Source organism: Zingiber officinale, chromosome 7B, assembly GCF_018446385.1.
Source record: "Zingiber officinale cultivar Zhangliang chromosome 7B, Zo_v1.1, whole genome shotgun sequence".
Classification (NCBI taxonomy): Eukaryota; Viridiplantae; Streptophyta; class Magnoliopsida; order Zingiberales; family Zingiberaceae; genus Zingiber; species Zingiber officinale.
The window spans coordinates 2,382,536-2,408,311 of record NC_055999.1 but is presented as its reverse complement, the minus strand read 5'-3'; the positions used below and the strand labels follow the sequence as shown (position 1 = coordinate 2,408,311).

The 25,776-nt window shown below is 37.4% G+C and overlaps 3 protein-coding genes across 3 annotated transcripts; 2 read left to right on the top strand and 1 right to left on the bottom strand.

Moving 5' to 3' along the window:
* The first annotated feature begins 332 nt into the window (after positions 1-332).
* LOC122005017 (translation initiation factor eIF-2B subunit gamma-like) lies at positions 333-11,084 on the top strand. The gene is made up of 13 exons (XM_042559913.1): positions 333-515; positions 585-680; positions 964-1,041; positions 2,145-2,225; positions 2,303-2,581; positions 7,947-7,996; positions 8,083-8,170; positions 8,247-8,501; positions 8,596-8,688; positions 9,769-9,873; positions 10,019-10,135; positions 10,616-10,743; positions 10,838-11,084. The coding sequence occupies exons 1-12, from the start codon at positions 441-443 to the stop codon at positions 10,679-10,681; spliced, it is 1,383 nt and encodes a 460-aa protein (XP_042415847.1). The 5' UTR covers positions 333-440; the 3' UTR covers positions 10,682-10,743; positions 10,838-11,084.
* Positions 11,085-12,699: 1,615 nt separating this feature from the next.
* Positions 12,700-21,683, top strand: LOC122005018 (choline-phosphate cytidylyltransferase 2-like). Its single transcript, XM_042559914.1, has 8 exons — positions 12,700-13,007; positions 13,252-13,365; positions 14,170-14,265; positions 19,597-19,639; positions 19,727-19,882; positions 20,053-20,133; positions 21,224-21,313; positions 21,411-21,683. Exons 1-8 carry the CDS (start codon positions 12,781-12,783, stop codon positions 21,498-21,500), a joined length of 897 nt encoding a protein of 298 aa, XP_042415848.1. The 5' UTR covers positions 12,700-12,780; the 3' UTR covers positions 21,501-21,683.
* A 648-nt stretch (positions 21,684-22,331) lies between these two features.
* On the bottom strand, positions 22,332-25,187 carry LOC122005016 (polygalacturonase QRT3-like). The gene is made up of 3 exons (XM_042559912.1): positions 24,825-25,187; positions 24,465-24,695; positions 22,332-24,392 (listed from the first exon to the last, which is right to left on the bottom strand). Exons 1-3 carry the CDS (start codon positions 25,059-25,061, stop codon positions 23,367-23,369), a joined length of 1,494 nt encoding a protein of 497 aa, XP_042415846.1. The 5' UTR covers positions 25,062-25,187; the 3' UTR covers positions 22,332-23,366.
* Positions 25,188-25,776: the final 589 nt, after the last annotated feature.

The following is a 25,776-nucleotide window of genomic DNA, read 5'->3' as shown; positions in this document are numbered from 1 at the left end:
AACCGGTCGGAGATCCACGTCAACGACTTAGAGAGCGCCACGTGCCCAACGTCCGTTGATTCAGTTTTCGGACAGAATCAGTAGTCTATAAAATTGTACCTGTTATAATATAAATATTTTAATTAACTATATGTTATAACAATTATAACTATAAAATGGTAACCATTATAAATTTATAATTATAATTATAATTAATCTTAGAAAAAAAATGAAATAGTATGAAAAGATAGGTAGGCAAATATATAAATATTGATTAGGCGTCCGTTTTACTTTTGGCCTGTACGTTATGATTTTAATATAAATATAAATAAAGAAACGTATCGACCATTGAGATATCGAAGCCAACAGCCCGACTCAGCGAGCCCTAATTTTGATTTCCGTGAAACCTCGTTGTCGTTCCACTGCAACGACTGAGCCCTTTCGTCTCCGCCAATTTCCCCATGACGAGGATGGATTTCGAAGTCGTCGTTCTCGCCGGCGGTGCCTCTAGCAATCTCTCTCCTCTTGTTTCTCAGGTACATCCTCCAGCCTGACCTCCGTCCATTGCGGGCGCTTGACCTTGGCTTGTTTGTTTCGGCCAACAGGAGTTGCCCAAGGCTTTGCTTCCCGTCGCCAACCGTCCCGTCTTGTCTTATGTCCTCGAGCTTCTCGAAGGAAGCAACCTCAAAGATCTCATTGTGGTTAGTGCTGTTTCCGACTAGTCATGCTGTCCATGCTTTTGAATTTTTTTATTTGAGAAATTTGCTAAATTTCGATCTTATTTTACTTCGCTCTTGATGGAATATTCCTTTCCAAACCCAAATATAAATCCGACGTTATCCAGCCTGGTTAATCATTCTTTTTTCTCTCTGAAATTGACCTCGGCCGGGAGCAACTTGTATCGGATTTCCCACATCGCTTATGTTTATGATTTTATTTTTGGAACTTTTGTCTGTGTTCCTATGCTCTATCAAATGGAAATAGGTGGTTGAGGGAGAAGATGCAGCACAACTTGTTGGTGGCTGGATATCAGGAGCTTATGCAGACCGTCTTCATGTTGAGGTTGGTAATATCTGAATGTTTTGGAATGTTTATCATTATGTCCTCTGAATAGTTCACAAGGACTAGGACTGATAACTATACTTTTGTTTTATTGTGGGCATTTTGTTAATTAAGCTCATGGTCATAGTGTGATTATAGCTGTCCATGCTAAGATGGATGTCTGGTGCTACTAGAAAGCATTAGGAATTTACGCACAACTTTAATAGTTAACAAAATAAGAGCAAATAGGATGAGATGGTATAAATATGATCTAAGACGATCAACATACTTTATTGTTGATAGACTTAATCTATTACCAAAGGAAAACACTAGTCAAGTGGTTTGATTTGATATATTCTTGCATGGAGCCTAATAGAAGGTGTGATTCTTGTAGCCAATCTCAAATAATTGTGACAAATAGAGCTTAATGTGATACTCAAGTCTTTCCTGTTAGCATATTTGGATGAATGCCAGCTGTTTGACCAAGCATAATTTGTAGATTGCTTTTATTTCTGTTCTACTTTCAATCATTTTATATATCTATTATTGGCTGTTCAATAACACTAGAATCAAATGGCTTTGGATGTCATATCGTGCATCATGCCATATGTTTTTTTGTAGTTATTTTGGTAATTTGAAGAGCATTCATCTTGGTGATGTAGTTTGTTCACACATTGGTGAACTTTTGAATATCAGAAGTTCACTTAGTTGTGCCTGTTGATTTTTTTTCTAATTTTGTACGAACTATCAGAGAGTTGAACGATTTATCATCTGACAATAAGTTTGATTCTTAGCAAAAGGATCACAGTGAGTACATTGATTGTGTGTGTGACTAATTGCCCTATATATGTCCTATTTGTTGAGTCATGGATGGTATCTATTGGACAGATAATCACTTTTACCAAATAAAAGATCAGAAGGCTTGAGAATGATGAACTTGAGAAAATTTTTAAAGTTAGGAACTGGAGCATTATAGGTCATATATGATAACCTACAAGTTGGAAGGAACTGTAACTAATAAATCAGATTAACTTTCTAGAATATTGCTTCTACCTTAATCTTATTAACTACTACAGTGTGAGTTTGTGCACTAAGTTCTCTGGGATCTCATTCTATTGTCTTAGGTAGCTGCTGTTCCTGAGGGTGTTGGAACTGCAGGAGCTTTGCGATCTATATCTTCTTACCTTACTGCCAATGATGTTCTGGTATTCTTCAATTTTCATTGACATTAAACAAGAAAAACTTTTTTTTTTCTTTTGAATTAAATCATGTTTATTTTTAGATTGTAAGTGGTGATCTTGTTACTGATGTGCCTCCTGGGGCTATTGCTGCAACTCATCGAAGGCATGGTGCAGTAGTAACAACTTTGTTGTGCTCTTCTCCTGTAAGTGGTCCGTCTGATAGTGGGACTTCTGGAGGAAAAGAGAAAGCCAAAAAACCAGTCCGTCACAATATCATTGGGTTGGATCCTACAAGACAATACTTATTACACATGGCAACAGGAGCTGAGGTGGAAAAGGATATTCGACTTCAAAAGAGAATTCTTCAGGCAGTGGGACAGGTACGTTCTGATTTGTGATTTTATGGAGTCATGGTAAATTAACAATGAAGAGATTTATATAGCTGGCCAATTGTGATAATATAGCTTGATGATGATGGTGGATTTTAATATGCTATCTTCTAATTTTATTTCTTTGGTTTTACTTGGGCAGCCTTTTTGTGCAGATTTAGGTTTGTTATTATTCTCTTAAGCCACAAATGTAACCACATGATAGTCAAAAATCTCATTTCTTGCTAGACAACACCAACTGTGGGTAAATTACCAAAACTTGACACTAGTTGGCATAAGCAATTTCTCGTGTTGTCGTTGTGCTAATGTATATTGTATTGTGTTGTAATTCGATATGCTTAGGCGTGGACTTATGCATGTCGAGATGAATTTATCTGAATACCACTATTTTTTATAATTTATTTTCTCAAAATTCTAATTCAATTATCTAATTTCTATACTCTTATTTCAGAAAGTAAAAAACCAAGTGGAAAAAATAATATAGTAAAACTTATGAAGTAAACATGACTACACCTCAATTTAAATTTAACTATCTTATAGATAGAATTATATTTTTTTAAGTAAAAAAAATAATTGGAAGATGATTAAATGACTTATGCATATGCTTTATCACATGCCAAAGTGGATTTCTTACAATTTTGGCACCTTTCTAGATGCTCATCATATGCTTCAACGCACATGAAAGCATGCCGAAATGAATTTAAAAATTTTTTGCCCTTCAATCTCATTCTTCTTAGTTGATAATAAGACTAGCAATTAGATTGCTGATTATGGTAAAATTTTGTTGTACCATGCTAACTCAAGTGAATTGAGCCAAGATTAACTCAAGTGACTTTTGCTCATTGAATCGTTTTTCTACTTTGATTCTTTTATTTTTACTCCAAAAAATTAAAACTATATCATTAGACAGTTGGATAAAAATTTGCTTTATTCATTTTTATTTTAATGCGTATTGAAATGAATTCATATAAGTTTTATTCATATATTTTTTCCACTCACCTTATTTTAAAAATAACACTATGGTAATTAGTTGAATTTCATTTTGACATGGCTTGCTAAAGCATGCAGAAAGTTGGCACAATACAATACTCATTGGTACTGGTGACATTGAAGAGTTTTTTCATGCCAATCAATATCAAATTTCATGAATCTACTAAAATATAGGTTTCAATCGTTTAATCTGACATGACACAATGTTTCAAACCATGCTTTAAAGTTTAAACCTTGCCACATATACTTGCAACTAATGAGGCTAAGGTAATCAACTCTGTGAGAAATTGCCACTTTCTGGTCCTCACGGTACTTAAAAGGAAAATAAATATTGTGGGCAGGGACAAAAATTTTAAAAAAAGTATGATGTTGGACATTCATTTTGATGAAAATTCTTTATATTAAATTTTGGTGTTGGCAATAAGCCTGGATTACTTAGACAACTGTTATATATATTAGGTTCTTAGTTGCTTATGCTTGATTATTTAAGAATTTTGATATGACTATGAGTTAATCAGAGGTAACTATTTATCATTTTGAAAAAAAATGAATAAGAAAAAGCAAAACATCAGTTTCTGGGAAGATCCTCCACCAGATAGTGTTTTGGTCTGTCAAATAATGAAAAGGAAAGAGACGTACAAATAGAATCAAACAACAACCAAGCCTTTTCCCACTAGGTGGGGTCGACTGTATGAATCCTTTTACGCCATTGAGCTCTATCTCCTATTATATCATCATCTATATTTAAATATATTTTATCTTGTTTTATTGTTGCTAACCAAGTCTTTTTTGGTCTTCCTCTTCCTCGTTTGATCTGCATATTTATCATAGTTTCACATCGCCTAACTGGAGCATTTATTGGTCGTCTAGGTACATATCCATACCATCTTAAACGTGTCTGTCGGAGTTTTCCCTCAATAGATGCAACTTCGACTTTCTCTCTAATGCTCTCATTTCTTATTTTGTCCATCTTTGCATGTCCACACATCCACCTTAACATCCTCATCTCTGCAACTCTTATCTTTTGCTCGTGTGCTCGAGTCATAGCCCAACCTTCAGCTCCATATAACATAGCAGGTCTAACTGCGGTTTTATAGAACTAACCTTTAAGTTTAAGAGGTACTTTACGGTCACATAAAACACTCGACGCTCCCCTCCATTTCACCCATCCTGCTTGTATTCTATGTAAGACATCTCTCTCAATCCCTCCATCATTTTGTAAAAATGATCCTAAATATTTAAATCGCTCGGTTCCAGGCAACTCGTCCTCTCCTATCTTAACAATTGTTTCATTACTTCTAATATTACTAAACTTAAATTCCATATATTCTGTCTTTAATCTACTAAGCTTAAAACCTTTCCCTTCTAGTGTTTCCCTCCAAGATTCTAGCTTAGCATTTACTCCTTCACGTGTCTCATCTACCAAAATAATATCATCTGCAAACAACATGCACCACGGTACTGTGTCTTGAATGTGCGCAGTGAGTTCATCCATAATTAGTGTAAAAAGATAGGGACTTAGAGCTGATCCTTGATGTAACCCTATCTTTATTGGAAATGTTTCAGTTACTCCGTCTGAAGTATTTACTTTGGTCGTTACATCTTCGTACATATCCTTAATTAGTTCAATATATGTTACGCTAACACCTCTCTTTTCTAAAATTCGCCATATAATTTCTCTTGGGACTCTATCATACGCTTTTTCTAAGTCAATGAATACCATGTGTAGATCTTGTTTTTGCTCCCGATATTTTTCAATTAATTGTCTAAGAAGATGTATATCTATTGTCGACCTTCCAAGCATAAACCCAAATTGATTTTCTATCACTGTGGTCTCCTTCCTTAATCTTTTTCTATTACTTTTCCCAAAGTTTCATAGTATGACTCATTAGTTTAATACCCCTATAGTTTGCACAATTTTGTACGTCTCCCTTATTCTTATATAAGGGAACTAGAGTACTTATCCTCCATCGATCGACATTTTTTCGCTTTAAATATCATGTTAAATAATTTTGTAAGCCATTCAATACCTTGTTTCCCTAAGCACTTCCACACTCTATCGGAATATCATTTGGTCCAACAGCTTTTCCATTGTCATCTCATTTAAAGTTTGTTTTACTTCAAGTTTGAATTCTACGATAAAAATTTAAATTTCGATGCTCATTTGACCTAATTAAATTACCCAAGTTAAGTTGGTCTCCTAAACCTTCATTAAAAGTTGATGAAAATACCTCTTCCACCGCTCTTTAATCGTTTACTAATACCCTATTACATTCATCTTTAATACATTTTATTTGACTAAGATCTCTTGTTTTTCTTTCTCTCACTTTAGCTATTCTATAAATGTCTCTTTCCCCTTCCTTTGTATCCAATTTTTGATATAACCGTTCAAAAGTTTCATTTTTTGCTTCACTCACCACTTTCTTAGCTTCTTTCTTGGCTATTGTATATTTTTTAAAGTTTTCCTCATTCTTACAAATATATAATTCCTTATAAGCTATTCGTTTTTTCTTCACTTTCTCTTGTACTTTCTCATTCCACCACCAAGATTCTTTACTTAGCGGTGCATGCCCCTTTGACTCACCGAGGACACTCTTAGCTACTATTTTTAACTTTGATACCATCTTATCCCATGTTGTATTAGAGTCATCATATATTTCACCTAATGCTTGTACTTCTATCTTCTCCTTAAATATATGTTGCTTCCCATCCTTTAACTTTCACCACTTAATTCTAGGAATTGTATATATTTTCTTTCTATTGATACTATGTTTAAGGCATATATCCAACACTACTACCCTATGTTGGGTAGTTAAGCTTTCTCCAGGGATGACTTTGCAATCTTTACAAATCTTTCTATCCTTCTTCCTAACCATAAGAAAGTCAATTTGCGATTTATTATTCCCACTTTTGAATGTGACTAAGTGTTCTTCTCTTTTCTTAAAAAACGTATTAGCTAATATAAGGCCATATGCTATCGCAAAATCTAATATAATTTTCCCTTCCTCATTTCTCATTCCAAACCCATAGCTCCCATGTACTCTCTCATATTCCTCATTTTTCACTCCGACATGCCCATTTAGATCACCTCCTATTAAAATCCTTTCATTTGGTGAAATATTTTGTAATATTTCATCTAAGTCCTCCCAAAACCTTAATTTGGTAGCTTCATCTAATCTTACTTGTGGTGCATATACGCTAATTATGTTCATAGTTTCTTTCGCCACTATTATCTTAAGGGCTATAATTCTATCCCCTTTTCTAACTACTCATCCTTTAACAAACTATCTACAATAATACCCACTCCATTTCTTGTTTTACTCTTTCCAATGTACCATAACTTAAAACCCGAGTTCTCTATCATCTTTGCCTTCTCACCTGTCCATTTTGTCTCTTGTACACACAAAATATTAATTTTTCTCCTAATCATCATATCTACTACCTCCATTGATTTACCAGTGAGAGTTCTTATGTTCCATGTTCCAAATCTTAGATTATTAGTTTTCCTATCATATTTGTTCTTATCTAACCTATGGTGTGAGAACTCTTGCCTATTTAACACTACACCCAAGTTCTCATGGAGATGTAGCGGTCCTTGCTGAGACGTTACAGTCGGACCCTGTAACGCGAACTCTTGCATATTTATCACTACACCCGAGTTCTGGAGATGTGGCGGTCCTTGCCGAGACGTTACAGTCGGACCCTGCAACGCGTTCCTTCCGGGGAACAACCTAGCATTAGCACAATAGTTTAATGGATTCATTCATGAAATATTTGCCATAGTTTGATGCTGGCTGACAACCTGACGCAACCCTCCTCCTTTATCCGGGCTTGGGACCGGCCATGACCGGTCATCATGGGCGGAGTTGACGTACAAATAGAATCAAGGACTGAAATTTCAGATGATGCGAAACTGTTCTATTATTACCTTTGGTGAGTGATTTTGATGATTAATAATCTCATGGGCAGATATAACAGTTTGACAGAGGATTACTAGTTGGTATATTGACCTTTGCCTAACCTTTTATAGCTTAGAGTGTAGTTATGTACAAAACCCTTTGGTCTGGATTCCTTAAATAACTGTTATTGTGCCACTCCAAGCTACAATGCCACCTGTCCTTCAAATCAAATTGCTGATTCTTTTTTCTCCTCTAGTATAGCTTCCCTTCTGATGACTTACTAATTACAAGTCTATTGGGGGCGTGGGGTCCCCTTCAAGCTATGGATAACTGTTAAGATTCTTTGTTACTGGCATTATTTGCTTTCTTTTCATCTTGAGAGGTAATATGAAATTGAATTTCAGTTACGTTTCTCCTGTTTTATTTGCTTGTCATGCTTAAGGTAAGATTCCTTTGTATGTTTTTAGATGGAAATTCGAGCTGACCTCATGGATGCACACTTGTATGCATTTAAAAGGTCAGGAACATCATTTGATTGGGCAACAGTCATTATATATTTTTTCCTTTCACATGTAATGTTTCTGATAAGCCAACCTTTATTAGGACTGTCTTGCAGGATATTTTGGATCAAAAGGATAAATTTCAAAGCATTAGACAAGATATTCTACCATATCTAATAAGGACCCAATTGGTATGCTAATTTATACTGATACCTCTTATTCATTTGCTAATCCTAGCTAACATTACAACTACATCTTTGATACCAGAGTTCAGAAGTGTCAAGAAATGGATTAGTTAGTTCTGAATCCGGGAGTAATAAGAGTGCTGTTCAAGATGACCTAAGATGGTTGTCTCAACACCGAGAAATTGCGCCATCTACTTTTCAGGATTCCCAACCTCTTAGCCTTAAGTCACAACGTGATGATCAAAGGTCCCACAAATGCTGTGTTTATATTGCCAATGAAAGCAAATATTGTGCTCGTTTAAACTCCATTCAGGCATTTAGTGACATTAACCGTGATGTAAGAATTTGATAACCACGATTCTATAATTGACACTTGTCTGCTGATGAATAGTTTGCTTGATACAACTAATAAATTGTCGTATGGTGAGTAGGTGATTGGAGAGGCTAGCCATCTTTCTGGATATTCTTTCTCTGCACAAAACAACATCATTCATCCCTCTGCTGAGCTTGGATCCAAAACTACAGTAAGGCTTTCCAAGATTTTAAGTCTTACATGCTCTTCATCTATTGCACATACTTATATTGTTACAACTTACAACATATGAGTAATGAGTTGTAGGCACACTAATAGCTGGCCTAATACTTCTCATATGGTGCAGAGCGACAGATTATCAAATCATCACCTTCAGCTCACCTTATTTATCCAATGGTTAAAGTTTGAATTATAGTGCCACTGCAATGGCATAGATAAATTTTTGCTGCATAGATCATTTTTTTGCCCTAGCCCTGCATAGATCATGGTTAAAGTTTGAATTATGAGTTGTTAGCATCACAAGTGTTTTAATACAATATTTTGGCATTGGAGAATGTTCTAGCCCTGCTTGCTGGAACCAACACTATTAAAAGAACCACAGGTAGTATCTACTCCTATTCTAAGGTAGAGTTTTGAATCCACCACTTTAAACCACCCTCCGAAGTGCGTGTAAAATGTCAATTTCATCTCCACTATAAGATTGCTTGGTGGAACCTTTATCTGAAAGAATAATATGAACATACAAGAAATATTAATAATAATGGCTGTGGTTTTTTACAAGCCTACTATGAGAGGAATCAGATAGCTGGTTGCCCACATATTGTACAACAGATATCTTAATCAACTTGAAACTGTTCTCTTAATATTGATATAGAAAACAACGAAAGCTTCGTCTCTACGTTCCTTGAAAATTAAAAGTTCTCCCATGAAGAAATTATTCCTTTCTACAAACTTTGTGGTATTCAGCTTGCACTTGCACCCTAAAACATCCTCTAAATTCTGAAGAATTTCCAAGGGCAAAACTCGAAGCCATAGCTTGTCACAGTAGAGTTCTGTGCTCAACAAAGTGAGACCATATGAACAAGCCTGTTTAAATATACCCTTAAGCTAGGCTTATTGACTTTGGACTGCAGATGGGGCAGATAGTCTAGCAGCCCTTTGCCAATCTGCCCTGCAGTGCTCCTGCTGTTCCCAGCATCCTCGCTGGTAGCCCATCATATTCTAGTACACGCTTGCATTTATTTCTCTATATCTTTATTCTCCACACTCCTTATGTTAATGATTGATGTAGGTTGGCCCACAATGCATGCTTGCAGAAGGCTCAAAATTAGGCGACAAGTGTAGTGTGAAAAGATCTGTCATTGGGCGCCATTGCCGAATTGGTTCAAATGTCAAGGTTCTTGATCACTGTAACGAAACGTGAATGATTTTATTTGTTTATGGTTTTAATGCTCTTCAGAAATGAAGAAAAAAGATGATGTAGACAGTGTGAACCTGCAACCACAGCTTTACACCAATAATTCTTTCTTTGTTTTTCGTAGATTGTCAATTCAGTTGTGATGAATCATGTCACCATCGATGATGGATGTTCCATTCAAGGTTCTGTTATATGCAGTAATGTGCAACTTCAAGAGCGTGTTGTTTTGAAGGATTGTCAGGTAATCTGTCATTTTTTTTCTGTTTTGTATAATCTACCCACAAGTTGGTATGGAGGAAAAAAATGTCTCTAGTACAGTTCTTGAAGAAAAGCCAGCAATATCTACCACATTAGTATACATCCATGTTTCCCTATATAAAAATGTCTTCAAATTTTGTTAAAGCCATTCTTAGGAATTGAAAAGAATGCCAAGTTCAAGCGACTACGTAGCTTTGACTCCACCACCCTTTGTACTATGCATTTTCTGCCCGCAACCTATAGGCTCGACGAAAATGTGCATATGCAGTCTATGAAACCCATTTATTTATGTGAAGAATGGACAGCAATGCGTTTGATAGCTTTCTGTGGCACTTAATTCCCAAGTTGGAATGTCCAATTCCTTACAGTGACTGCAAGCACTGAATGAGTTCCAAATAATTTACTGAATGCTTGCCGTTTTGTTTGATTATAATTCCCTCTTATGCCATTTCTTTTGCTACAGGTTGGCGCTGGTTATATTGTGACTTCTGGCAGTGAACATAAGTCTGAGTCACTTGCAAGAAAATAGTTGCAGCAAGTAGCAAGTTTTGTGATGCTCGGCCTATTCTCCCTTGGACAGAGCAGAGAAAGGTGGTTCTATCTAAGTCTTCTCCTGTCTAATATTCTTTTCATGCCTCGTCAGTTTTCACCAGATGAAAATCATCCATTTCTACTCTGATAACAGGTGCAAATGCAATAGTATCGAGCTCAGACAGTTTTCCGTTTCAGCTATTGTCAACAACAGACAACGTGTAGTTCTTTGTTTATTTGTGTAATTTGGCTTTCTAAAGACAAATTTTTCTGATTCCTAGAAATGATAATGTATTGGTTGTTAAATTGTTAATTCCCGCTGATGATAAAATGCATGACCACTGTCTTTGGTTGGACTGTAGAATTCTTTGCATTATGAAGTCATTTTTTTGATTTATTAATCACGTTAGATTCCTAATTATAGTGTTTTGTTAAATATAACAATGATTTGAGATTCTTAATAAAAATTAATTTGAAGCGTTAAGAGGATCTAATCTTTCCATTCTAATCTTTTTCAGGTTTGAGCAAAAATGTCTTCTTGAATCTGGCAAGGTAGAATGATTCAGATACTAGTATTGATGAATATAACTGAGATGAACTTTTGAGAGTGCTAGGAGCACATTGACAGGTTAACCTGATTCATGTAACGTGCTAAGGTCTATCATTTTGAGGAGAGAAAAAACAAGAGTTAAAAAAACATTCAATTTCATCGCTTACAGTTTTAATTAAAATTATGCAAATATAAAAGGATTTAAATGTTGGTCAGATAATTATGATATTGTTCGAAAATTGATTAGATAGAAAGTTAAAGATGTGGTGTTTTTGTTGATCATTTGCTTCATCCTGTGACATAGATGATGTCAGTGTTGAGTCAAGGAAGGGGTCCTCAGTGTTGGTCCTTCGATGTTCAAGTCAGTCACCGGCGATGAAGTAGAAGGCGGAGCAACAACAAGAATGAACAATATAACACGAATAGTGTCTATTGCATACCTCCGTCGATGCTTGAATTCTTTTTTAATGTAGAGTTTCTGTAACGCGCGTGCACGCTCCCTAAGGTAGGCACGTTTCCCCAAATTTTTCCTGAAAAGACTTATTAGTAAAGTGTCCTTGACACAGTACCTTAACAAGCCGAGCATATCTCTGAAGTGACAGTGGAAGTTTCTGCTGTATGATCTTCAGGTTGTCCATGCCCGGTGTCGGTGGCACTAACTCCCAAAAGGATGTAGATGAATACCAGAGAGAGTATGCTGCTAGGCTGAGCGGGTTAGCCGCTCGACCAGAACTTCGTTGTTCGTGTGCCCCGTCCGCTCGGCCGGAGCTCCACTGTGGTTGTCTCGGATCCGCTCGGTCGGGACTCCACTATGCTAGTGTCAAGTCCGCTCGGTCAAAGTTCCACTTTGCCTGTCGAGTCCTGTTGCTTGGCCGAGTAGGGTAGCTGCTTGACTCAGCTTTTGCACACCGTTTCTTCCTCTATCCGGCGTCCAATACTCAATTAAGTGTCGATCATTTGACACCTCTTCGTGTCAAAGGTGAGGTCGGACCGAAACCTTCATTCCCCATGGTAAAAGCGAAGTTGGACCGGAACCTTCACCCTGGTCGGAGCATGATAGCTCCCGACTGGCCTGATAGTCCGATTGGCCGATGATATCTGAGCATTAACCGTCTTGACTTTGACTTCTACTGTAATAATTATCCTTCACGAGGTCGGATTCCTTCTTATCACCACATCAAATTACATTGTGCTTTTTATTTTTGTAAAATTATAAAAAATAATTGCCTTTTACATAATATATCAATTCAAAATATTGATTTAAATTTAAACTCTCCTTGTAATTCATTCCCTTAAAATTACTATTAATATCAGTAGTTTTTTAATTAAAAAATATACGGGCCATTTTGGACTTGTGAGCTGAGCCTAACCTGGCACGCGAGCCGCGCTTTGCGCAGTCAGCGGGCCACACAATTCGAGTGGGACCGTTACGAGCATGTCTAAAACCGTTGCCGGACCGGAATTGACACCTCATAAGTCGATCATTGCGACTACGACGGCATTCGGCCACTACGATCGATCGATCGATCGACCGACCGCGGTGTTTGATGGCCGACCCGAAGCGCAAGATGGCAGCGGAGGATCACGAGGTGTCGGCGAAGGCGGAGTTAGTGGGCCACAAGGTGGACGCCGAGTTTGAGCCTGAGGCGAACAAGAAGGATGCCAAGCAGGCGGAGGCCGGAGAGGGTGATAGGCCCGTCCGAGTCTACGCCGACGGAATCTACGATCTCTTCCATTTCGGCCACGCCAGATCCCTCGAACAGGCGAAGAAAGCGTAGGCCTTTTGCCCCCTTTTATTTCCTTCTTAGTCGTTTTGACTGATGGGTTAGGTCTAACTTGAACGAGCCTGCTTTGCTCTACTGAATTTTTCATCTCTCATACGTTGCTACTGTTTTGTTTTAAAATTTGCTTTCCTTTTTCTCTTGCAGATTCTTTTCAAATGTCTGTGTATATCTACAAATTTCAATATTCCTCTGAAATTGAGTGGGGGAGATAATTTAATTTATTTTTATCTGTAGGTTTCCAAACACATATCTTCTTGTGGGTTGTTGCAACGACGAAATTACGCATAAATACAAAGGAAAGACTGTCATGACAGAATCTGAGCGTTATGAGTCACTGCGTCACTGCAAGTATTGTCTCCTGTTCTTATATTACCCACCCTATTCTTCGTTTTTAATTTTTTTTCTAAATAGAATTGTTACGTTTTTCAAATTCAATCACCTCCTGAGATGAAGTGAGCTGATTTTCAAATAGTTCTATGTGCTTTTGTTAGAGGTTAGTTGGGAAACAAATGAGCTAATTTTTTACTTTGCTTATATGCCAAATGTATTGGTCGCTTGTCCACATTAACATGGACTCATGTTTGGGAAGAAAAAAAATAAAGAAAAATATACAAGTGTTTCTGCTTTAGTGAACATTATAATATTTTTCCCTTGCAATGAAGTTATCAGAAGATACCTTTCAATGTTAAATATCTAATCTCGTAAGTGTTTTGTTTTGTAAAGCCGGTTACAAACTTACAATTGCATCTATGCTTTTATTTTTCAGGTTCAAATACCACAAAATAATATGTTCTTGATAGATGTTGTAGACTGTGTATTTTAATAAGATAATCTTACTTCCTTTCTACTAGACATATGTCTTAAATATATATGGTAGATGTTCCAGGTTAGCTATCCATTTTCAAAAATCTTCACACTATATTTTTGCCCCCAAATATAATGTAGTGATAACGTTTAGAAGCTTCTTTGATTGACAGCCATCACTGAACTGGATATGGTTGGACTGAAGGGGCTGTATGATACTTTTCCTTCGTGTGTTGCTCAAATTGTCTAAGAGACTCATTTTCTTTTTAAAATCATGGCTAGAGTTTCATGAGTCCATCATCACTTAATGTATTTCCTTCTTGTTTTCATAAATCATTCTTCTTACAGATGGGTTGATGAAGTTATACCTGATGCACCTTGGGTAATCACACAGGAGTTCCTTGACAAACACAAGATTGATTACGTGGCTCATGATTCTCTCCCGTAAGGTTACACAACTTAAATGCATATTTATGATCTTTATGAACTCTATTTCAACTGCTAAAATTGCCAAGCATCAAATCTAAGGGCCTGTTTGGTTAGAACCATGGAATGGGAATGACATTGGGATTGATTGAAGTGGGGAATGGGAATGGATCTGATTGATAGAAGTGTGCTATTTGGTTAGTATTGGGGAATCATTACCATTACCGTATATGGTGTTTGGTTTGTTAATGAAGGAATCAATATCAGTATATATCTTCTGCATTTTATTTTTAACTACACTACACAATTGCTGCCTCACATTATATTTTTATTACATTGCATTTTTTTTAAAATATATCTATTACAAAATCAACTGTGTTGAGTGAGGCCTAAACATTTTTGACAGAATCTTATTTTTATTCCTATTGTTCACAAATCTAATGCCCATATGGGACCTTATATATGTTACCTATGGTTTTATTTAATTTTCAACATGAAATGCTAATACAAATTGTTCATTAGATGAAATAAATATTTCCTAAGATTAATATAATTGAGAAACAACATAGATAATATGGCATGTTCAGCAACTCCTATCTAGAAATGCTCTGTTTGCTATGATACCTGAAGAAGAGGATACTTTATCCATCTTTACTATAATCCCTACTGTGACATCTAGACCTCCTGCACTATCGTCTACATAATTTAGATCTGCCAACAATAATATATTAGTGAGACTAGAATATAAAACTTCAAAGAGGAAAAGGAAGTTGTTCATAAGCAAAGAAAACTATGGCACCAAGCAAGGGTGTGGAAGAAAGATATCCAGCACTGCAGGAGGTGACAATATCACGCATAGGAATGCCAGCATCAGCAAGTGCTAAAGTTGCAGGATTGATACAAGCTGATTGAGTTCCTAAAGTATCATGGAACATTGGAAATAATGGGCAAGTTAAACATGAAAAGGTGAATACATATTTTAGAAAGGCACAATTTAAAATACTCATAAATGCATTAAGTACATGACTAGGTTAAAACAATATTACAACGTAATAGCTTTTGTCCAGCTGATGCCTCAATATTACAAAATATTTCTACTAATGTACAACATAACTAGGGTAACACAATATTGCATGCGCCTAACTACAATATTACAACTTCAAAAATACCGAATGCAATTCAAAATAACCTAGTTATTCAACATCAACAAACAAACATGAATCCACACATGTTTCATGGAATAGAAGATGGATAGATAAATCCAAGCACAAAGGATTGCCGCAAATGACTTGGCAATGCAAACATAACTTGAACTTTGGCGGGGTCATTGTAACAAATTTCAGCAGCCCTACCAACGTCCATTGGAGATATGCCAATATTAAGTAGTTCAGCAATAACCTCTTGCATTTTTTCACCACCTAGGGATTCTGGCTTGGACTTCGCAATCAAAGCATTTGTAACAGTAGCATACTGTGTTGCCATTTGATCGCAAATGGACTCAGACTTGTTAGTAAAGTTGTCCAATCTCGAGTCAATGATTTGTTGGGGTGTTGCTGCATTCTTTTTCTTGTAAAAACTTTCCCTTCTTGATGAAAGTTTTTTTTTTTTTTTCTTTTTCGATCCATTGTTACATGACGAACTCGAAGGTGAACCTTGTGATAGGATGTCCAAAACATGTTCATCTTTGTTGTCCGAGGAAGAACTCACACTCAAATTCTTTTGCCAATTAGCATCCATGCTTGCGCCAGCCACATCTTCAGCACCAAGTCTTGTGGCTCTGTCCTTTCCCCACACAATGTCCATTTTGCGCAAATATATATATACGAAGCTTCCATCATGTGGGGTCCCGGGGAAGGATCCCTTGTACGCAGCCTTACCCTGCTTTTTGCAATAGGCTGTTTCCAGTTTGCGCAAATATGGAAATTTTTAAAATCCCACAACCCAACAACATTGGGGTGAGTCTACACAAAAGAATACAAATAGAGGTACAAAATAAAAAATAATGTTTTAGAAAATGTACTGCTATTAAGAGAAATAATCACTACATTGTTGTCTTAAAAAATGATCAATGCATACAAAACTCTTACTAGACACCATGCATCAAACCATTGTTTTTCACAGTTGATCTTGTGCTTCACGTCATCCCACTGACACCCACTTTGCATACACATCTCAGAGAGGGGATTGTACTTGGTTTTAAGATATTTGATCTTGGATTCAATACGAGGAATAATTGCTTTATTGAAACTTGGAATTTTACCCCATACCATTTTGTGTATTTGAACCATATAACCATTTTTAAGACCAGTATCTACCTTCCATAAAGGATTGGAAGCCAGTTCTATAAGAGCGTCAACCAACGCTCCCACCTCCTCATCCGTCCAATATTACTTGTTTTTCCCTCTTCCACGTGCAATTGATGGAGTAATTGTAGTCCTAACAAAAAAGATGACAGTGTAAGAGGTATGAAAGGAACATCATATTGGCATAAAGGAACTTTTTTAATCATTAGTAATGACTAATGGATGAATATAATGTTGAGTACATATATAAAATAGAACACCACATAAATATACCAATATATGAATCTTATAATGTCAAGTACAATTGGTACCATTTGAATACATATATAAAATCAAAACACACAATTATTATAACAAGCTTACAAAACAGAACTCAATCACTAACATTGCCACTATTTCTAGTGGACCATGTGTTATACATATTGGTTGCCATATTATTTCTAAATGATGACCACTCATTGCTTGGATTAATTTGCGTAATATACTCTACTTCTTCATCGTCACTTCCCTATCAGATTCCTCTTCCTTATCTGCACAAGAGTTCAAAGCTCATAAACTTTCGAATCAAATTATGCATAAGACAACATGCCATGATAATGCAAACTTGGGTTTGAATGGAGAAAAATGATGGTGATGCAAGAATCTTCCATCTTCCCTTTAACAACCCAAAACATCTTTCTATAACATTCTTAGCTTTGGAATGCTTCATGTTGAAGTATTCCTCCAGTGTCTCCGATCGATGGCCTTGAAATTCTTTTAGGTGATATTGTTGTCCTTGGTATGAGACAAGAAATCCATTTGCATTGCAATATCCAGAGTCAACCAAGTAATAACAACCTTCATTGTTGAATAATAAATGAAATTGTTTAGTAACATTAAGAAATAAAAATAAAATTCATAGCAAGCTATACATTGCAACGCAAATGTACCTCGAGGGACCCACCCTTAGGCCATGTGGTCTTGAGATCACATCTCGAAGCGCACGACCATCATGTGTTGAGCCCTTCCAACCAGGCAATACATATATGAATTGCATGTTTGGGCAACAAACACCTAATACGCTTGTTGAAATACACCTTTTTCTAGTGCGATAGCGAGGTTATCTTCGGTAGGAGGTGTAACTTTAATTAATGTTCCATCTAAGGCTCCTAAGCATCCCTACAAAGTTAAAAAATATACGATTATCACTTATTATAAAAAAAATATATGTATTGAAGTTGCTGTTAGATGTAAAAAGTACCTGAAAACATTTCCACTTCTCATCTTGACAATCTTGAGTAATAGGTTTTGGCTTCTTGAGCAAAATATGATATAATTTCAAAATTGCATTAAGGACTTCATGAAATTGCCGACTCACTATTTCTATACTACGGTAAAAAGGTAGGTTAATTGTTCTACTTTTTTTGTGATGAGCCAAGGTATATATGAACATTGCTACAACCTCCTCTATGGATGTGTTCTTAGTGGGTTTTAGTCCTCCAATGTCTACTACCATATCACACAATATCCTAAAGGTTGCTCTATCCATGCGAAGTTGACTAATGCAAACAGAATCACAATCCATTGTCAATCTACACATCCATCTCATTCGATTGACTCTTTTTTCTTCTTTTGTTTTGATATGACGTACATTATCGAAGGTACGAACAAATGAGTACATAATATAGAGCAAATAACAAGGCTAACATATTGTTTGTTGTTTGTTGAAGCAATAATAGTTTCTTTAGTTTTCGTCGTTGTTCGGTAATAGGAAGGCGAGCCATTTGATCTACATAAAAAAATCCAGCATGTAATTATAACTTCAGGATTGGAAGGTAGTGCAAGCATCACTAGTAACAAGCAAATTGGTTATCCATTTTAAAACAAGAAACAAACCATGGGCAACATATATTGCAAGCAAATCCCTCAAGATACATCTTCCATATAAATCAAATAACCATGTGTTTCAAGTTCTGTTTTCCATATTCTTCTTCATATGAAGAGCTACTAAAACTATTCTTCTTCATATTAGATAAAGATCAAGATCGCAAAAAAAAATGCCAAGGCAACGAGAAAGGCTATGACAGTGCAAATTGACAAAGTTGCAAATGCCTAAAAAATGACTTGGAAGAACATTCCTTGCTGGAATTATTTGGGCATCTACTATAGTTTTATGAAGAACCATTCCTATCTCTACCTGGTTAACAGTTCTAAATATGAATTCTGATTTCTTATCTCAGTAAATGAGTGGAAAAAAATACATTTTGATGAGCAGCATGCTTGTAGAAGACTACAAAGAAAAACAATGCATTTTGATTGCTTATATCAGTACCTGGTTTGCTAACAGAAGACTACAAAGAAAACAAATGCCAAGGCAACTAGAAAGATTGAGACAGATAAAATACCTAAAAGATGACTTGGAAGAAGAACTTGTGCTCAGTTTTGTGGGGAAAAAAAAACAGATTAAGATCGCAGAACAAAATCATATTAACATTTAGGAGATAGCTCACCGGGCGAGGAACTGCATCGAGGAGAGGGAAGAGTTGCGGCGAGAACACGTCGCATAGAGGGAAGAGTTGCGACGAGGATGACGTCAAGGAAAAAACCTAACTTCGCGGCGAGGGAAGAGTCGCGGTGGGGACGGTGTTGAGGAAAAATCCTAACTTCATGCTGAGGAACGATATCCGCCAGCGTGTCGCGGAAAGGGTAGAGTCGCGGCGAGGACAACGTCAAGGAGAGGAAAAACTGATTTGGATGGAAGAAGAAAAGAAATAAGGCAGAAAAAATAAATGGAGGGAAAGCAGGAAGAAGACGTGCTAAATCGGGAGAATAACAGTTGTTGTTTTCATTCCCCCCAATTTACCATGGATTGGAGGAAACTCATATACTAGTATATGGAATTTTCTGTTGAGTAAACAATCTCACTCACCAAACATATCAATTGATTCCCATACCCTTTCCTTTGGTCAACTCCCTCTAACCAAGCAGGCCCTAAGTGTATTTTATTTCTATTTTTTTGTTTATTATTAGATCAATGGTAACTCTTTTTATCAAAATTCTATGTTAGATATGCTGATGCAAGTGGAGCTGGCAAAGATGTATATGAATTTGTGAGTCATTAAATGATTGTTTGATCTTCTCTGTCAACTTTATTCATGATTTTATATTTTGTTTATCACATTAACAAACTGTACCAGGTTAAAGCTGCTGGGAAATTTAAAGAAACTAAACGGACAGAAGGAATTTCTACATCTGATCTATTAATGAGGATAGTTAAAGATTACAACCAGTATGTGATGCGTAACTTGGCAAGGGGATATACAAGGAAGGAACTAGGTGTCAGCTATATGAAGGTTGCATGAATGATGTTTATAGAATATATTACATGAAATGTTTTTTCTGTGCAGAATAGCTAGTCATTTTTCATGGTGGTGTTTTATGTGTGATAGCCGCTGGTTTAGACACATTAGCTCTGGCTCATATATTTGGGAACTGATGTTTAGCCATTTCTGTTGTCTTTCAGGAAAAACGTTTGAGGGTGAACATGGAATTTGAGAAGTTGTATGACAAAGTTAAAGAGAAGCAAGAAAAAGTAGGGAAGAAGGTATATAGTTTAAAAAGTTGAATACGCTATCACCAAGTTAGGTTTTTTACTTTTTAGGCACTGAGATGTGTAATCTTGAAATGCTTGCTGCAGACCAAGGTTAGACAACAAAACCAATTTCTTGTAACCAGTCTTTAATTGTGCTTCTTGCTTGAATAATAGATCTTTGTAGAAATAGCCCTGTTCTCCGTTTCTTGAAAACTTGTATCTCTGTTTTTTTTAGAAAAACTTATTAGTCAATAATCAATAGAATGATGAAAAATTAATGCTGAGAGTGACCTTTGTTCATGATTATTCTTAGAATGCCCTACTAAGGTGAAATGGTTTTTTATTAAATATGTGCAGATAGGTAGAATGAGAATACAGAAAATGCTTCCTGTAAAAGTTACAAGTAGAGGATCAATGGATCATTAATTTTGCTGTTGAAATTGCTATTTATTTATTTGTTGTTGCTAATCGTTTTATGACTTGTGGTATATTTGGGCAAATGTAGAATCCATTAATTTTAGCTGAACTATTCTACTGGATGCCTAATATGTCTGAAACAAAATTAAAATCACCTGTATAATGGTGAATAATAAGCCTGGTGGATAAAAACAGTATATAAGGATCGTGGAAAAAGTTCCCAGTTACATATATCAAGGAGCAGCTATTGACCAGATCAGCTGCAACTTGAAATCTTGTACAGTGTTTAAATCATAGTAGGGCAGAGCATTCTTGGTATATCTCTTTTCCTGTGCCGAATGCTGATTTGAGGGTTCATTTTGGCGCTGCTTTATATTTCTTTTAGTGTCCTGTCATTTTTATATGCAGCTTCTCAGTTAAGACTCATTTAATCTGAACATCCTCATTCCCCCTTTCCTATCTCAGTAAGCCCTGTTTTAACGTATTACATTCAGGGTGATATGGCAATGTTCTGGGATTGTTGAATTCCAGGAGTGTCTGGCCTCAGTTAGTTGGGATTGATGATGTTGAATTCTTGTAGCATAGAGGGGTCTTGCCACCATTGTTTTCTTTCTTCATTATTATTTTTATAATGTTATTTTATGTTTGTTTATTTATGTATTGGACTTTCATTGGCCTATCACAGTTGAGCGTGCTTCATGATGAGTGGGTGGAAAATGCAGATCGCTGGGTTGTTGGTTTTCTTGAGAAGTTTGAGGAAGGTTGTCATCAAATGGTGAGCTTTTTGTACTTTCACCCCAGATGTTACATAGTCACAAGTTTCATGTTTCTTTTAACTGCTTCTGTTGTACTAATATTTCTTTAATCATTAGGGAACTGTGATCAAGGAGCGAATTCAGGAGAGCCTTTTGAAGGGGCAAAAAGAATTTAGTTTGTTGTATTACGATGAGGAAGAGGATTAGCAAAGGTTTCAGCATTTTAGGAGTAGTTATGACATTGTCAAAACAGAACGATAGGTTCATTGTTATCTTTACAATGTGGTTTGTAACCATCATCTTCTTTTCCTGCGTTCATGTAACGTACGCTGAATCTCATTCTCTGCTTAGTTGTTTTTTTTTTTACCAATGTCCACTAGAACCATGAAAGACACTTGTTATTATCTTCTTGATCGGTAGGCACAATCTTCAAAATCATGTGGTTCCTGGGAGATTTTGAGAACCTTAGAATGCTAGGTTGAATGAAACAACTCCTATGAACAAATAAAGCTTTGTTCTACATGAACCTGTGGTGCAACCGGTCCAGAACAATTGTAAGCGTTTTTTTTTGGGGCTATGCTCAGAAGAAAAGTTTATTTGGTTAGTTTATATTAACTTTATCAGTATTACTGCCAGATGCATTCTTTTGTTTGGCTGTCTTTGTCAAGCAATTAACAGAAGTTATCCAACTCGAAAACTATATTTGGTTTGATAGCGAGAGACACTAATTCTCCATCTGACTCTGCAACAACAAAAGGTACGTTAGTCATCTAACGTTTGGCTGTCAGTTTGTTATCCTGTCTTGTTTGTTCACCACCCATGAAAGTGATGAAGTGACATAGGTTATACTTTTCTTTTAAACTATCACATTTTTTCTGCCAACTTCTGCTGGCGTTTTTAGGTAAGATATTATGGCACGAGACACTAAATTTTTTTTTTTTAAAAAAAAATTCAGCTTTCTGTGTTATTGCCACATTCTGTAGTAAAAAAAGGTCCTCTTTCCGGTTCATATATTCTTCAGTCTATAATTTTATTTCCAAACCATTACAGACAAGCTGCAGTTTGAATTTTCATTAAATGACATCCTTCTTATCTTAGGTTTTTGTGTACAAGATTAATTTTCAAGTAGATTGATTAACCAACTTTAAACTGGCCAAATACTACAGATTTGTTGTCCATGCGATCAGCAGAAACATTTAATTCCAGATGCTTTTGAACTGTTCAATTTTTAGTTTTATCCAAAATCATACCTTGACCTTGGAACCTAGCAAGTTACATCTAGATTTAAAGTCGATTAGGGTCTTCTCCGATTTTCTAAAATTATTTAATTCAGCATAATAGGTAAAACACGAAAAGAGCAGGCATGTGTTTGATCCAAAAACAAAAAAAATTAACACAGGTAACTATCAGATATATATTTTTTAATTAAAAAACATATATCACAATTTCTTTTTAAATTTCTCATATGAAGGATGTGAGCAAGTTCAACTCCTCCAACTGCGAGCACATCTTTTCCTGATTGAAAGTTTCAAACCTGAGATAGATTACCAACTCCTTGAATTCTGGCAATATTTTTTTTTCCTTTTCTCCATTAAGTTTTTGACCATTACATTCAAAACTCATAGTCCTGCGTCAAAAAGCTTTGGGTTGAGAAAAATGTAGAGTATGCAACAATTCAATTGTAGGTGTTTTGCTTGCCTTGTAAAGACCAAATGCAGGACATGATGGCAGGAACTACTAATTCAAAGAAAGAACATCATTGCCGATCTCATTCATGGCAGAGTCGGTGGAGTTTGGTAGCTGCTCCCAATCAATTTCAGCTACTGCTTCCATCAGAATTCCTACCTTTTTCTGCCTTTTATGCAGGACATGATGCCTTCTTTATGACTGTGGTAAATATACTTCTACTGAAATTGCAGATAAATTACAATTTTCAAGGAAAAAAACAGAGTTTGTCTTTGTCTTAAGCAGGTGATGTGCAATTTTGGTGTGAATTGATTAATTTATGCCTGTAAAGAAACTAAAATCTAAAGAATGTTTCATAGGGCGAATCCAACGTCTGCCCACCCGGATTCAGACTCGGATCACGCCATTGGCCGGAGCCTGATTCACGTCCACGTGGACCGTAGCCTGCATCGCCACGTCGCTCTCGATCACCACGGTGTTCCCCGACACGTTCCTCAGGGCGTGCCTAAAGAACGCCGTGTCCGACTGCAGCGAGTACTGCACGTGCCCGATCCGATCGGGGAACAGCAGCACGGTCGAGAAGTCGACCGTCCACTTCGTCCCGTTCCCGGCCACCGCCGCCTGCGCCGCCGTCGCCCGAACCGTCATCCCCTCGGCCGTGTTACGGTCCACATTCACCTGGTCGACGCTGGTGAAGTTCCCGTCCAGTGTCACGATGTCGACTCCGCTACCGCCACCAGCGAACATGTTGTCGACGATGTCCACGCCCTTCGCCACGCCGTTCACCGACTTCAGCACCACGTTGGCGTTGCCCAGGAAGAACGAACCGGAGATGAGCAATTGGACCGGATCCTCGGCCACGATGCTCGTGTAATCCAAGTAGCAATTGGTGATCCGGGTCTGGGTTAGACCGGGCAATTTCAAATAAATCCCGGTCCCACCGAACCCGTTGGCCTTGTTGTAACAGTGGACGCCGGTGAGGATGTTGGCCTGGCCGGACACGAGGACACCGACGGAGGCGGAGAATATGACCACGTCCGTGACGATGTTGTCGTTTCCGGCGAGGTTAATCCCCGTGCCGGAGAAGTTCCTCTCGCCTGGGTCAGCGCCGGCGGTGATGTGCTGGCCGATGAAGGAGGCACGGATGAGGGTCTCATGGCCGGAGTGGACGGAAACCCCCTCGGAGGCAAAGTGGACGATGTAGCAGTCGTCGATGACGGTGCGGAGGGCGTCGACGATGGTGATGCCGCCGCCTCTGTAGTTGGCGTCGAGCATGAGGCCGCGCAGCGTGACGTACTCGTAGTTGTAACCGGAGGAGGTGGTTTGGCTGTTGCCGTTTTGAGATGCCGATAGTTCGATCAGGTAATGGTCCGTCGGGAATTCGTCAGACGCCCGGAGGCTGCCGCCATGGATCTGCTTCGTTCAGTCACTCAAAACACCTCGAATTAAATTCTCACGATTAGTAAAGGTGATGCAGGTATATACCTTGATATTTCCACTACCGACGGGTAAAGTAATGGGCTCGTCGATCAAGTACAAGCCGCCGTCCAACTGCACCTCAGCACCACCGAGATTATTCACTCCGGCGATAAGCCATTGACCTGTTGCGGCGGCGCAAGCTTCGGCGATGGCTTTCCCGATGGCGGCTGTAGAATCCGCTTTTCCGGTCGGATCCGCGCCGTACTCAGTCACATGGAAGATACGGGATGTAGATTTCTACAATATTTTATTTTTTTTCTAGTAGGTTCTTTTGCAAATAAAATAACGAAAAAGGTCCTATCGAAAGAGTTGGTGCAACGACAGCAGAAAGATGGATAAAAAGTAGAAATTAAAGCAATGACTCACCGATGGAAGTAGAGAAGACGAAGGCGACGGCGAAGGACTGAACTCTGCTGCGTGGCGGCGAGCAATGGCATCCACTGTCCTTTGGTGCTGGGTGTAGTAATAATGTTTGATGGAAGCATCATCATCACCGGAGTCAATCCGCCCGGCAGCAGCCGCCATCGGAAGCCCCTCCGTGAAGACGACGACATGGACCACGGACCATAAGGCTAAACTCGCTGCGAAGCCTGATCTGATCATCACAGAAACACCATGCCTCCTCTGCTTCCAGACCTATTGGTCATATTTATACAGGAGCAGACAAAATAGTTGAATTAAATATACACTAAATCTCCGATGAAGAAACCATTTGAATAAGCCATAAAATAAAAATAATAATAATAAAAACGTGGAGCTTTTGGATTGATTAGGGGAGGTGGCCCATAAATGGGCCATAGTGGTCATTGCTACACAAAGTTGCTTTGGGTTGTGGTATTCAGTATTCTCATCTGACCTTTCTTTTAAGGCTCTGCTATTTTTATTCTTGTATGGTAGCTCAAACTTAGAATCATTCCTCAAAGAAATGACAAAACTTGTATCTCATCCAGTTTACTGATCTTTTGGTGTCTATTATTGCCATCATAAGTAAGTGTTAATCTCTCATAATTTTCTTTATATGTATAATTTTATTGATCTTTTTTTTATTTGATCCTTTAGTGTCCATTCCTTTGGTCTGAAGTAACGTTTAATCTCTTATAATTTTCTTTATATGTATAATCTCTTATAATTTCCTTTAGTGTCCAATTCAAATTGCCCTCCTTTCCTTTCCTTTCTTCTCCCTCCTGAACCTTCCCTTTATTCTTCTTTTCTACTTAAAAGAGAACACAATGTTAAGGCTCTTGTACTTTTGTTCAAACTTAGAATCCTTTCTCAAGGGGATGAGTAAAGTCCCAACGGGCCTGAGTGAAACGTTCTT